Source organism: Hemicordylus capensis, chromosome 2, assembly GCF_027244095.1.
Source record: "Hemicordylus capensis ecotype Gifberg chromosome 2, rHemCap1.1.pri, whole genome shotgun sequence".
NCBI classification, from domain to species: Eukaryota; Metazoa; Chordata; class Lepidosauria; order Squamata; family Cordylidae; genus Hemicordylus; species Hemicordylus capensis.
Genome location: NC_069658.1, coordinates 89,086,050 through 89,099,171, shown reverse-complemented (window position 1 = coordinate 89,099,171; position 13,122 = coordinate 89,086,050). Strand labels below are relative to the sequence as shown.

Genomic DNA, 13,122 nt, shown 5'->3' with positions numbered 1-13,122 from the left:
AGAGGCCAGCGGGGGGAGGGGGAATGATGAGTTTGTCTTTGAACCAGTTTGAAATCCTTAGTATTAAGGCCCACTGAGAGTTTCTTGCTCTCTTTCTCTCATTTTAACTGTCTTTCTGAAATAGTAGAATATATTCCAAGCAGTGAAACAGTTTACTCTGCATATCCTTTAATTATTTTCAGAGTATCTGGGAAAAGTCAAATTCTCCATTTATTTTTAAAACTTATATAATAGTGATGCTACAATGCATAGTAGAGAATTAGACAGGCACTTCTGTTTAGTTTTCCAAGTACACCTCCACATAATATTTGGGTATTTCATGAGTCCCAGCATACTGAAATTTGTAGTTTTCCAGCATTTTTTGGCCTGGCTACGTCCACTGCTAAATAGTTTTTGAAATATTAAAATATTAATGAGCTTGACTTCTGTTTTTGAGCTGATATTATGGTAACGTTATCTGAAAGATGGGCGTCAGATATTTGGACAGGGGGCGCAATTTCAGTGCTTGCCCTAGGCGCTATTTTCCCTAGATACGCCTCTGCCTGCAAGCTGCTCCTGAGGGTCATGGGTCTGAAAATAAGACTCCCATGACTTCCAAGGATTCTATCATTGTTTGGCCAAGTGGGTAAGACTTTCCATTTTTAGTCTTTTGTATCTTTAGCAAAATGTCAAAACAAGAGTTTCCATTCAGAATTCCAACTTTTCTCTTTTTTATGAATTGGAACTTTTAATGTTGATTCAACTCTAATTCATGTGTTTAGGCTTGTCTGGAGATGGGGGAGGGGGGTGTCCATTGACTGTGAGGTGGCTATTCTGGTGGTGGAAATAGAAGAAGCAGGGGTGTAGTGAGACCCCTGGGGGCCAGTGGACAAAATCTTCTTTGGGGGCCCCCCTTCACACACTTGAAGTACATGCCCCCCCAGCACCCTAAGCCATGCTCCCTGCAACTGACATAAGACACAAGGGACAGGACAACCACCATTTTCCCGCCGCCCCTACCCTGTCCTGTCTCGTAACCCCCACAGCCCCACCGCCACCCCCCCTTGCCCCACTGCAGCTAGTTCTGTTTACCTCTGGAGGGTTGGGGGGGAGCCAGGCGGCAGCAGTGGTGGTGGGTGCTGTAGCTGGCTGGCCAGCCTCTCCAGCTGGCCTCTCGGGCTGTACTGCACACCTGGGCAGTTTGGACATGGACACCTTCCAGTGAAGGAACAGGCACACGATCTGTGAGTGCTTCTGGATCCAAACCTCTCCCTGGCATCTCCGGTTGTGGTGGTAGCGAGAGGTGGTTTCTATCAGCTTCAGCTGTGTCCATTTCTTGAGATAAACTACTTCACAACAGTGATACATATGCTGGTAACCTCCAGTCTTGACTAGTGCAATGTGCTCTATGTGGGGCTGCCTTTGTATGTAGACTGGAAATTGCAGTTAGTACTGAATGCAGCAGCCAGTTTGGTCTCCAGTTCATCTTGAAGAGACTGTATTACTTCTCTATTAAAAGAACTACACTGGCTACCAATAGGTTTCTGAGCAAAATACAAGGTTATAACCTATAAAGCCCTAAACAGCTTAGGCCCAGGTTATTTAAGAGAACGTCTTCTTCATTATGAGCCCCATCACCCATTGAGATCATCCAGAGAGGTTTGTCTGAAGTTGCCGCTAGATTGTCTGGTGGCTACACAGGGATGGGCCTTCTCTGTTGCTGCCCCAAGACTCTGGAATGTGCCCCCTGCTGAAATAAGAGCCTCGCCATCTCTGACAACTTTTAAGAAGTCTTTAAGGTCACATTTATTCACCCAAGCCTGTTAACTAGACCTGTGGCTTTTAAATCATTTTAAGGTTTTAATCTCTGTTTTGTTTATGTTTCTGTAAACCACCCAGAGATGGAAGTTTGGGGCTGTGTACAAAAAATAATAAATAAACAGATGGAGAGAGAGAGAGAGAGAGAGAATTTAGAAGCACCAAAGAATAAATTTGGTTCATTAACAATTTTGAACTTGTCATTTCCCACCTGAAATCCTTCACCTGTGAGGAGAAAATTCTGTTGCATAACAGCCTTTAATTAAAAATGCAAGAACTTTGCTGAAGTCATCTATTTCTACGTGCTTTGTTTAGAAGGAGGAAGAAATACTTGTTATGGAAAAGTACAGAAAATCCTTGTTGCAAAAAGCAAGTAGCACTACAAGCTGGAGATCTGAGCATATCAAACAGTGTAATAAAATTTTCCAGGGCTAGCCCTGGGTTTTTGCCACCCTAGGTGAAGTGCAACTTTGGTATCTCCCCTTCTATTAAAATCATATTCTGTATTCTATAGAATATAAATTTAACTGAATGTGGGGAGGGGGCAAAGTCATACTTGGCTACTGGCACTGGCTGGGTCAGGGGTTCTGGGGAGCTTTTAGAAATTCATAAGATGTGCCACTGCTGCTCCATGCTACTTCCTGGTTCTGTGCAGAGTCCATCCCTTATCTAAATTTCAATTACTTATCGAGAAGTAATTGTAATATCATTTAGGTTGGATAAGTCTGCAGTCCTTTATACTAATGCTCATTGAATTCAGTAGAAGTTACTTCTGAGTAAAGATGTGAAGTATTGACCTACTTAGATGAATGGAACTGCATCTTTCCTCAGTTTCTGTTTAGTGCAAAGAAGATCAACAATTTTGGACAAAATGAAGAATTGGACTGGACAGGGAACACAAGTGTTTTGTGCTCATTTGAAAGTGAGCTCTCAAAAAGCTCTAGATCTGCACTTTCCTTAATAGTAAAGATATCCAGGTATAAACCATACTTAGTTGTAAATGGAATATATGTATTTATTATTATTATTATTATTATTATTATTATATTTTATTTTATTTTACATTTATATCCCGCTCTTCCTCCAAGGAGCCCAGAGCCCAAGTACTACATGCTTGAGTTTCTCTTTCACAACAACCCTGTGAAGTAGGTTAGGCTGAGACAGAAGTGACTGGCCCAGAGTCACCCAGCTAGTTTCATGGCTGAATGGGGATTTGAACTTGGGTCTCCCAGGTCCTAGTCCAGCACTTTAAAACACATTTCCCAATGACTGGGAAACTATCAGTCCCCCATCTCCATGTATTTGGGTTGTGTAGCAAATAATAGAGGAACACCTAGTTTTAACTTATGCTGTGCACATGTATTTGTAATTTGGCCTGTTGTAAGTCAATCTTATGTCCCAAGTAATAGTGCTTAGGATTAGTAATAGAGGCACCTCACACAATTGCTGTGAAGTGCTTCAATGAGGCCTGCGGTGGGGGAGGGCTTAGCCAACTCTCCACACAGATGATCGGTGGTGGAGCCCACACGACTGCCAGCTCTGTCACGGAGCCAGCAGGGGCTGTGGAGATTGGGAGCCACGCAGCCCCCGGAAGTCCCAGGACGCCCCGTGCACGCACCATGATGACACATGAGCAATAGAATGAGGCTAACGGAGCACTTGGTCCATTAAGCTCATGTAAGGGGAGGAGGATTAGGTGGGATAGCCACCTTGGGAGCACCAGGCTTGCCTGCGAGCCCAGTGGTTCCCACAAGCACTGGAAAGTGGGCTAAACTCCCTTAGCCCACTTTCCAGTGCTCGTGGGAATAGCCTCATAGTTTCAGTCATAAATGCTACTATTAAAAGTATGTTCCGTTACTGTGCATTAGTCTGAGTAAATGTATAGAGTACCAATTACCTCTTTGGAAGTGAGGGAACAGAGCTGACTTCGCTGCCTTTCTACTATAGGCGAGTACTGGAGGTTGCTGACAAGCCAGTAAGGCAGAAATTGGAGGTTCCCAGCAAAAGCTAGGTCCTGGCATGAGCTGGTACTTCTATTCTTTTCGTGCTGTCTGAACCCCCTCAAGTCCATTTCTCAACTCCGTGCTACCAAGATTCTCCTGACTTTGTGAAGCTAACTTCAAACCTTGGTTCCTGAAGTCAGTAGAACCTCAGTAATTCAGTGTGGGAACTGTACTTGGGTAATTCAAATGAAACACCCAGTGGGAGTGTGTGCTCCCTTGGGACCTCCTGGGGAACCTTTTTTACCAGCCTGCCAGCCAACATCAGAATCCACCCTATATGTTCTGTGTAAATGCTGATCCCTTTAACCAGCTTTATCTCAAATACTGCCAAGAATATTTCTTCATCAACCATTCTTAAACATCACTACTAGCTGGTAAGAGCTAGTCGGGGCAGGGGGAGCCTGACAAGTTAAGCTGGTAGATGGAACCAAAGTTGTCATTTTTGTTGACCTATGCTGAAAATAAAGCCTAGGACAGGGATTATCAGTTGGTCCGTGCAATAAGGAACATTGAGAGATGGAACAAATTGGTTCATGAAAGGAACCTATTTCCACTGATTTAAATTCAAATATTGGTAGATGTGTGAAACTGAACCTGAGTCACTCTCCAAATTACTGATTCAAATTCCATTTATTTTATGAACTGATATTAATTAATTAATTAATTAATTAATTAATTAATTAATTAATTAATGCATTCATTCAGTTTATATACTGCCCATCCTGAAGTGTCTCAGGGCGGTTTACATTAAATGTCTCTATGTCTATGTCTACATCTATGATATAGAGACCATAAAAAGAAATAGTAAAAACATAAAGCAGATTGAAAGAAAAGTGCCAACCTGCCAGTTTGAACAGAGACAGGAGTCTGAAATAAGACCAACATTTCTATTGTGTTTAAATTGTATCACAAAGCCATTAGTTAATTCCCCTGTAAGGAAACTATCTGCAGAATCCTTTGTGCATTAGCAACAGTGTCTTATTATTTAATCATACTGTACCAATTCACATCAACATGAACATCACACCTCAGACATTGAATATAAGCTGCATTTTCAGCACCACGAACAGCTCGAGTATAAATTTTGGTAACAATGGCAACTTCCACATCCATCTTCAGGGCTCCTTCCCATGCTAGCAATCTGGCACTTTCATACAGAACTGAAGGTATATGTAATGTCTCCAGACATCTCTGTGGTGTTATAGGAAAACTGGCTGTTTAGACTGTGCTGCTTACATTGGTCCTCCAGTCATCCTTGTCTACTATGGATGGTACCAGCATGGGCTGAAAATCATACCTCGTATTGACTCCACAGATAAAATATTCACACATTAGGTTCAACCTCATAAAATCAGTGTATGCAGGTAGAGATTTGTACACAGGTACAGTTATTCATATATTATGTTGAATGCGGATATAGCAGCACACTTCCTATGTGTACCATGCATTTGAGGGGCCTGTACCCAGGTTCACTTTTAAAATGAATGCAGATACAGTCATTCAACAAAAACCTGTATGAGTGTACAAACATCTGAATACAAGTACCACATAATGTCTGAACAGGGCTCAAGTTGCTATAAGAGCATATGATGCTTCCCAATTAAGCATCATATAAGCATGGCCTTATTTTGCTGGCATACTTATGCAAGAAATAACTTGAAGATTTAGGTAAGCTTTGCTCCTTTCCTCATGCCTTAATCCTATCTACATCTTTCATTGCTTATTTTATGTCTTATAACCCTCTCATTAATTACCCTATACCAAAATGTCCTAAGATAAATACCTCTGTTTCCATATTGCAGGCAGCTTTATCTCTTCCTAGCCAGAGTGATGATTCTGCACTACCCCAACCACATAAAACTTATGAACCATCATGGGGAAGAAGAGGTAGGCAATGACAGCATCTCACTTCTGATCATAATTGTTAAGTAATTTTGGCAAAAAAGAAGCTGTTTTTGGCTATTCAACATATTAGCAGGGCCGTGGCAGTCAAAACACTTGTCTATTTCACTGGATGTTCAAATCTTACTTTTCCTCCCACTGGAAGATTATCCCCAGACCCTAGCCCACCAAAAAGGGAATCTTCAGTAATCTGAAAAGGTCAAAAGCAAGTCATTTAAGAGGTAAAACTAGGAGAAAGCGAATCAGACAGAATTGTACAGAATGCTGGTTCTGTATAATTGACTGTGCCAACAAAACTATGTAATTAGTGTTCAAAACTAAATATGCCAGATCACTATGTTGTCTCTATACAAACTAAAATGTGACATTTTTTCTGTGAAAAAATTCCAATTTACAGCTTAGAAAGTAAGTCTAGAGCAGGTTCGGCCAAGAAGCTGATTCAGGTATTTGCCTTCTCTCAAGTGGCCATCTTGAAAAAAAGATCAACTGATGTCATTCCATTGTGTTTTCACTGGGTACCAAATTCTTTTCAAGCTGCAAACTACAGATCTCATAATTGTATGAATCTCACCTTTAGGAAATCACCTTTAGGAAATCCAGGCCACGGCAAAGTATTCATATTAGGTTGCTGTGGTATTGATATCTTTCCTGTGGTTATGGATGTGAGCTAGGTGTCACGTAATAAAATCAATTTAACTTTTTATGCCTGTGTTTCAAACTTGGCCAATGGAAGGTTACTCAATTTAAGTCTCAAAGAGCAAAATGGTTGCCTGATATGGTCAGCTCTTCAGATATGTAAACAGGAAAAAAATATTCTCCATTTTTGCTTTATCTCAGCTAAAACTTTGCTAGGAGGTGTTTTCACCAGCTCCTATGTATAATCACAGTTGTACACAAAATGGTCTTACATTGCCATGTAAAGTACCTTCTAGCCTTTTACCAATGCTCTGTTTAACATTTTCTACATAGCAGTAGCAACATGCTACTCATGTGCAACCCAGTTTCAACCCAGGAGACTTTAATTCTATACTACCCAGCCAACAGTGCAGTGGGAGGTGGGAGGGAAGGTAGTAATGGGTAGTAAGGTGAGGGTAAGGAGAAGCTAGATAACAACGGAAGACAAAGGTGAGGTTGCCAACAACTGGCATGAAAACAGAAATACTCAGATTACTAAACGTGCTAGTAAATATGTTCTGCTATTGGATGTGTAGGTGATGACAGGGAAGCTTTACCCATGGACACGGAAGTCTATGAAAGCCCATATGCAGACCCAGAAGAGGTGAAAGCCAAGAATGTCACCCTTGACAGAAATTTACTGACTCTGGAAGAACAAGAACTTGGCTCTGGAAATTTTGGCACTGTAAAAAAAGGCAGCTATGAAATGAAAAAGTAAGTTTAGAAATGTGGTCATCTTTCTGTTTCTCATCTTGACTATTACATCATTTTCACGGTGCAGCTCCCTTTGAATATTTCAAACCCTTGTTAATTTGACATGTGTTACTTGGTGTACATTTTTTAAAGTTTCTGGCAACCATTTCATCAAAGGTCTGTGGTTTATTTCTTTAACAATATTTTACAGATGATAATTTTGAAGGTAACAACATTATCATGCAATTTTTTAAAAGGAAATCTGAACTTGTAAATATGTAAAAGTAAGTCACACTGAATTTAGTGGTAAATTTTCATAGGATTTCAGCCATACAGACCAATTAATTCATGTTCTGTCAGTAGCTAGACCACTGAGTTCACTGGGACTTACTTCCTTGTAAATGCACATAGCACTTTATTTTTAAAGTGAAATCCTATGCATGTATACTCAGAAGTAAGTCCCGCTGTTCTTCTTGTTGTTATTTGGGAGCGGCTTATTCTCTAGTATGTGTTTCCAGAGAGTAGTAGTATTTTTGCAATTACAACAAAACCAACAAAGCCTTGTACCAACTTAAAGACTAGAAAATTTATTGAACCATGAGCTTCTGTAGATTGCAGTCCATTTAATCAGATGCATGATCTAGAAAGTATGTTTAGGACTTCAGCCTTAGTTTAGCAATTGGTTAGCAGCCCCTTCACTTGGATTAGCATATTTTTCTTGTTTGAATTCACTGACATTCAATCACTAATGTTTTTAGTGAATATGCAGAACAGAGAAAGGGTATTCATTTTGTGTCCAAATGAGAATGAATAGAAAAAGGTGATATTCGCAAAGAAAAGCAGAAAATGTAGCATTTCCTAGGGCTGCGCAAAATCAAGTTGGGAAAATAAAGTCAGTCTGATTTGGACCATTTTGGAGGGCATCTGAGATAATCCGAACCCAAGCAGTTTGGTTTGGAGTTCTCCAACACTGTTGAGCAAATTTTGGAGCATTTTGGAACTCCAAATGGCAGTGGGATTCCATTCCCCATCTTCTGGCATCTGTCTACCCCGCTGTCTGCCCGCCTATGCATGCATTTATTTATTTTAAGTTTGAAGCCAGTTATTTTACTTACAATTTACAAAATAACCCACAAGATTATCTGATGTTAAATCACTTCCCCTGAGATTCTCAGAGATAACTTTTGTTCCACAGTTCCCTGTGAGTACAATTTCCAGGTTATTTAAAAAACGTAATTTTAAAACAACAATTTGTCAGATTCTCTTGTAATTAGAAACACAAAATCCAGCCATCCTTATCTACATGTGGGGCAACTTTCAGAGCTCCCTGTCCGACTGTCCCCCTCCCCCCCCCCCAGCAATTTTTTAAATTTTCCCCATAGACCTCTATGGGGATTTTTGCCAATAAAAAAATCAGGTTCTGAATCCAATCCCAACATTTTAAGGGTCCAAAAGACCTGGAACCGTTTATGTTGTGCTGGATCCAATCAGGTCCAATCCATTCTAAAATGTGTGATTGTGTACAGCCCCAGCATTTCCCCACTGGTATTGCCAATATCCTATGTAATTACAAGAGAACATTTCCCCTGTATCTTGGGAAGGCTTAACAGTATGCAAGGTCCATTGGCTACATTTGGTCTGGAAAAGCTTCTTCTGAGAAACCTTAGCAAGCTGGATACATTCCATGAAAATAACGTCTGCCTCTCTTCTGTGGTGTTGCGCATGGGCATACCTAGAAGTGAGGCATTAGGGAGACTATGCATATGCCAAAGTTGGAAGAATCCTTAGATCACTGCTTATAATAATGTTACAAAATTTCTTTGCAGGGGTAAAAAAGTTGTGGCTGTGAAAATTCTCAAGAATGAAAGTAATGATCCAAGCCTAAAAGATGAACTGCTACGAGAAGCTAATGTAATGCAACAACTGGATAACCCATATATTGTCCGAATGATTGGTATATGTGAAGCTGAGTCCTGGATGTTGGTAATGGAAATGGCTGAACTTGGCCCCTTGAATAAATACTTGTTAAAAAACAGGTAAGTTGGCCTTCATTATTTATTTATTGTTACATTTATATACCATCTAGCATAAAATATCTCAAGGCAGTTTCCAATAAAAATATTAAAATAATAAAATCCAATAGGAACACTAAAATAATAATAAAATCAACAATTAAAACACATAATAATTAAACTATTTTTTTTTTTAACAAAACAGTATAGGTAGTAAAAACCACAGCCGTAACTATAATAGAGCAAGGGGAGACAGTTGTCTGGGGGTCCACTGCCTTGGGGGGCCTCCAGAGGCAAGTAACATGACTGACTCCACCAGCCACGCACCCACCCGGGCTTCCTTCAGTTGTATTCATCCTCCAAAATTAATGTGAGTGTGAAGACCTGGAGCTACCAGAACAGCAAGTCTTTCTCTAGTACCATTAAATAACTTGCATCATCCACAATTTACAAAACCTTAAAAAAAATAATTTAGGATGATGTTCTATTGTGGCACATAGGTGATAGATAGATAGATAGATTAGATAGATAGATAGATAGAAATTTTACTTCAGTGAGGGGGGGCATTTTAAAATCTTGTCTCTGGGCCCACTCCAACCTTGCTACGCCCCTGGTAAAAACAGTACCTCCTAGAGGGAGAGCATTCTAAAGCCTGGGGACAATGACCTAGAAGACCTTGTCTCGTGCACTATAATCAAGTCTCTCTCAATGTAGGCAAACAGTGCAGAGCCCACACCATGTGCACAAAAAGGGAAGATTTGACACAGGTCTATAGTCATCCAGGATGGAGCAATCCATGGAGGGCTTTTTAAACAATGGTCTCACCACTGCCTCCTTAAGGCTCGATTAAGAACATAAGAACAGCCCTGCTGGCTCAGGCCCAAGAACCATCTAGTCCAGCATCCTGTATCACACAGTCGCCCACCAGATGCCTCTGGGAAGTCCACAGGCAAGAGCTGAGGACATGCCCTCTCTCCTGCTGTTACTTCCCTGTAACTGGTATTTAGAGGCATCTTGCCTCTGAGGCTGGAGGTGGCCTATAGCCCTCAGATTAGTAGCCATTGATAGACCTGTCCTCCATGAATTTATCTAAACTCCTTTTAAAGCTTTCCAAGCTGTTGGCTGTCGCCACGTCTTGTGGCAGAGAATTCCATAGGTTAATTATGCATCGCGTGAAAAAGTACTTCCTTTTGTCAGTCCTAAATTTCTTGGTAGTCAGTTTCATGGGATGATCCCTGGTTCTAGTGTTATGAGAGAGGGAGGAGAGAGGAGAGGAGAGAGGGAGCTTTCACCACACCATACATGATTTTATCATGTCTTCCCTCAGTCTTCTTTTTTCTAAACTAAAATGCCTTGCATCATAAGGAAGGTGCCCTAGGCCCCTGATCATCTTGATTGCCCTCTTCTGCAACTTTTCTAGTTCTACAATGTCCTTCTTAAGTTATGGTGACCAGAACTGTACACAGTACTCCAAATGTGGCCACACCATAGTTTTGTATAAGGGCATTCTAATATTAGCAGTTTTATTTTCAAACCCCTTCCCTAATGATTCCGAGCATGAAATTGGCCTTTTTCATAGCTGCATCACATTGAGACAACACTTGAGCTGTCTACCATGACCCCAAGATCCCTCTCCTGGTTATTCACTGACAGCTCAGACCCCATCAGTGTATATGTGAAGTTGGATGTATGTGTGTGTGGGGGGGGGGGTGGTTTGGACCAATATGCATCACTTTACACTTGTTAACATTGAACCACATTTGCCATTTTGTTGCCCACTCCCCCAGTTTGGAGAGCTCCATTTGGAACTCCTTGCAATCACTTTTGGATTTCACTACCCTAAATAGTTTGGTGTCATACCTACCCTCTGTTTCCTGTCTTTCAAACAGTTACCAATCCACACATGAACTTGTCCCCTTATCCCATGACTACTAAGTTTCCTCAAGAGTCTTTGATTAGGAATTTTATTGAAATCTTTTTGAAAGTCCAGGTATACTATGTCAACTGGATCACCTTTGTCCATACACCTTTGTCCATACACTCTCAAAAAACTCCAAAAGGTTCATGAGGCAGGATTTACCCTTGCAGAAGCCATGCTGGTTTTCCTTCAGCAGGGCCTGTGCTTCTATATGCGTAACCATATTTCCCTTGAGAATGCTTTCTATCAATTTTCCTGGAACAGATGTCAAGCTAACTGGCCTGTAATATCCCGAATCCCCTGATCCCTTTTTTGAAAATTGGTGTTACATTGGCTACTTTCCAGTCCTCTAGTACAGAGCATGACTGTAGGGATAAATTATACATTTCACATATTTAAGGACTCACCACAGTGACACACAAGGAGACCCCTGCTGGGAGGCTCAAACAAGACTCCCAGGCCTGGGGGTCTCCCCAAGAAGCCCCGTGCACTCGTGTGGGGGCAACCTGTGACTTCTGGTGGCTGGGCGGCCCCTGATTCCCACTGCCCTGACCATCTCCATGATGGAGCGGGTAATCATGTGGGCAGCTGCTTGGCCCAGGGATGGCTCAGCAATCATCTGTGGGGAAGGGTAATTTAACCCACACTCCCCACAAACCCATCGGAAGCTCTTCTCACTGATTGTGAGAAGAGCTTCTATGTGTGAGTAACTGAAGTCACCCATTATTATAGCTCTGTCTCTCTTCGATAACTCCCTGATTTCCTTCTGCAACTCCCAGTCACTGTCTGTGTTTTGATCAGGAAACCAATAGCATGTCCCTAGTACTACATTTCCTTTCAGGCCTTGTTTTGCCACCCATGGAGATTCTGGGGAGGACTCTGGTCTTTCTAAGTTTTCTAGCTTGTTAGATTCTATCCCTTCTTTAACATACAGTGCTACTCCAATTCGCCCCTCTCTGACCTTTCTATAGAGTTTATATCCAGAGATAACAGTGTCCCACTGGTTTTCACTGTTCCACCATGATTCTATTATGCCCACTATATCTATGTTTTCATTAGCAACCGTGCACTCCAGCTTACTCATCTTGACTTGGAGGCTTCTGGCATAGGCATATAAACACCTATACACTGAGGAGATTCTCATGAACCACTAAAAGCAGGCTAAGGGAACCTAACCTGCTTTTAGTAGATTGTGTGCTGCCATGGGAACTGCGTGGCTCCCGGCAGCAAACTCCACTAATTCCCCCTCCCCTTAGCTGAGGTTAGCGGAGTGAGCGCTCCGCTAACCATGGCTTTTGGATCGTGTGTTGCCGTGGTGCAGCTCTGTACCGCAGCAGCTCACGAGTAGACCCCCGACTGGGAGGCTAAAAAGCAGCCTCCCAGCTCAGGGGTCTCTCCAGCATGCCCTGCGCAGCCCCTGAACTCCCAAGCCCCTGCCAGCTCCATGACGGAGCTGGCAGTTGTGTGGGTGTCCACAGCGGCTTCCCAGGCAGGGCTTGCTGCTTGTCTGCAGGGAGAGCGGGCTTAGCCTGCTCTCCCTGCAAACCCTCTGGAGGCGGGTCTCATTGATCATGATTCCCACCTCACTGTATCTCTTACCTGGTGTGTGCTATCTTTATTTTTGCCATTTGATCTCTTTGACCAGCTAGAAAAGCCTTCTTTCTGCCATCTTCTGTCAATTTTCTTATATCAAATGTTTGAACATTAATGAACAAAATATATGAAATGTAAATTACGCACTAAAACAGCTTCTGCAGATGTTTAATCTAGCTTAATTGTAAAAAAAAAGGTGGTTGTTGAAATGTTAAAGGAAAAACTGATATCAATAAATGGAGATACTCCAAATTTTCTACATTTTGTTTTGAAAATGCATGCATATTCTCTTATACAGAAGATTCTACTGCCATGCCATGTTATTAAAATGCAATAAAATGTAAATGAAGTTGTTCATCTAATGAGTTTCTAAACCTATAAAAATAGTGTGCCTCTATGGATTGGGTGGAAAGAGTGGTAAAATTTTGTTTTTATCTGGTTGTAAACCGCCCAGAGACATACGTTTTGGGCAGTATAGAGATACATTAAACAAACAAACAAATAAAACTAATATAGAAAGCCTCCTTCT

The 13,122-nt window shown here is 41.5% G+C and overlaps 1 protein-coding gene across 4 annotated transcripts in view; it reads left to right on the top strand.

The window, feature by feature from the left end:
- SYK (spleen associated tyrosine kinase) overlaps positions 1-13,122 on the top strand; it is a 159,090-nt gene that overhangs the window by 134,627 nt on the left and 11,341 nt on the right. For all 4 annotated transcript variants that reach the window (XM_053296621.1, XM_053296622.1, XM_053296619.1 and 1 more), the window contains 3 exons: positions 5,603-5,687; positions 6,914-7,091; positions 8,897-9,106. In XM_053296621.1, the coding sequence (XP_053152596.1) occupies positions 5,603-5,687; positions 6,914-7,091; positions 8,897-9,106 (473 nt within the window). The remainder of the gene's footprint in view (positions 1-5,602; positions 5,688-6,913; positions 7,092-8,896; positions 9,107-13,122) is intronic.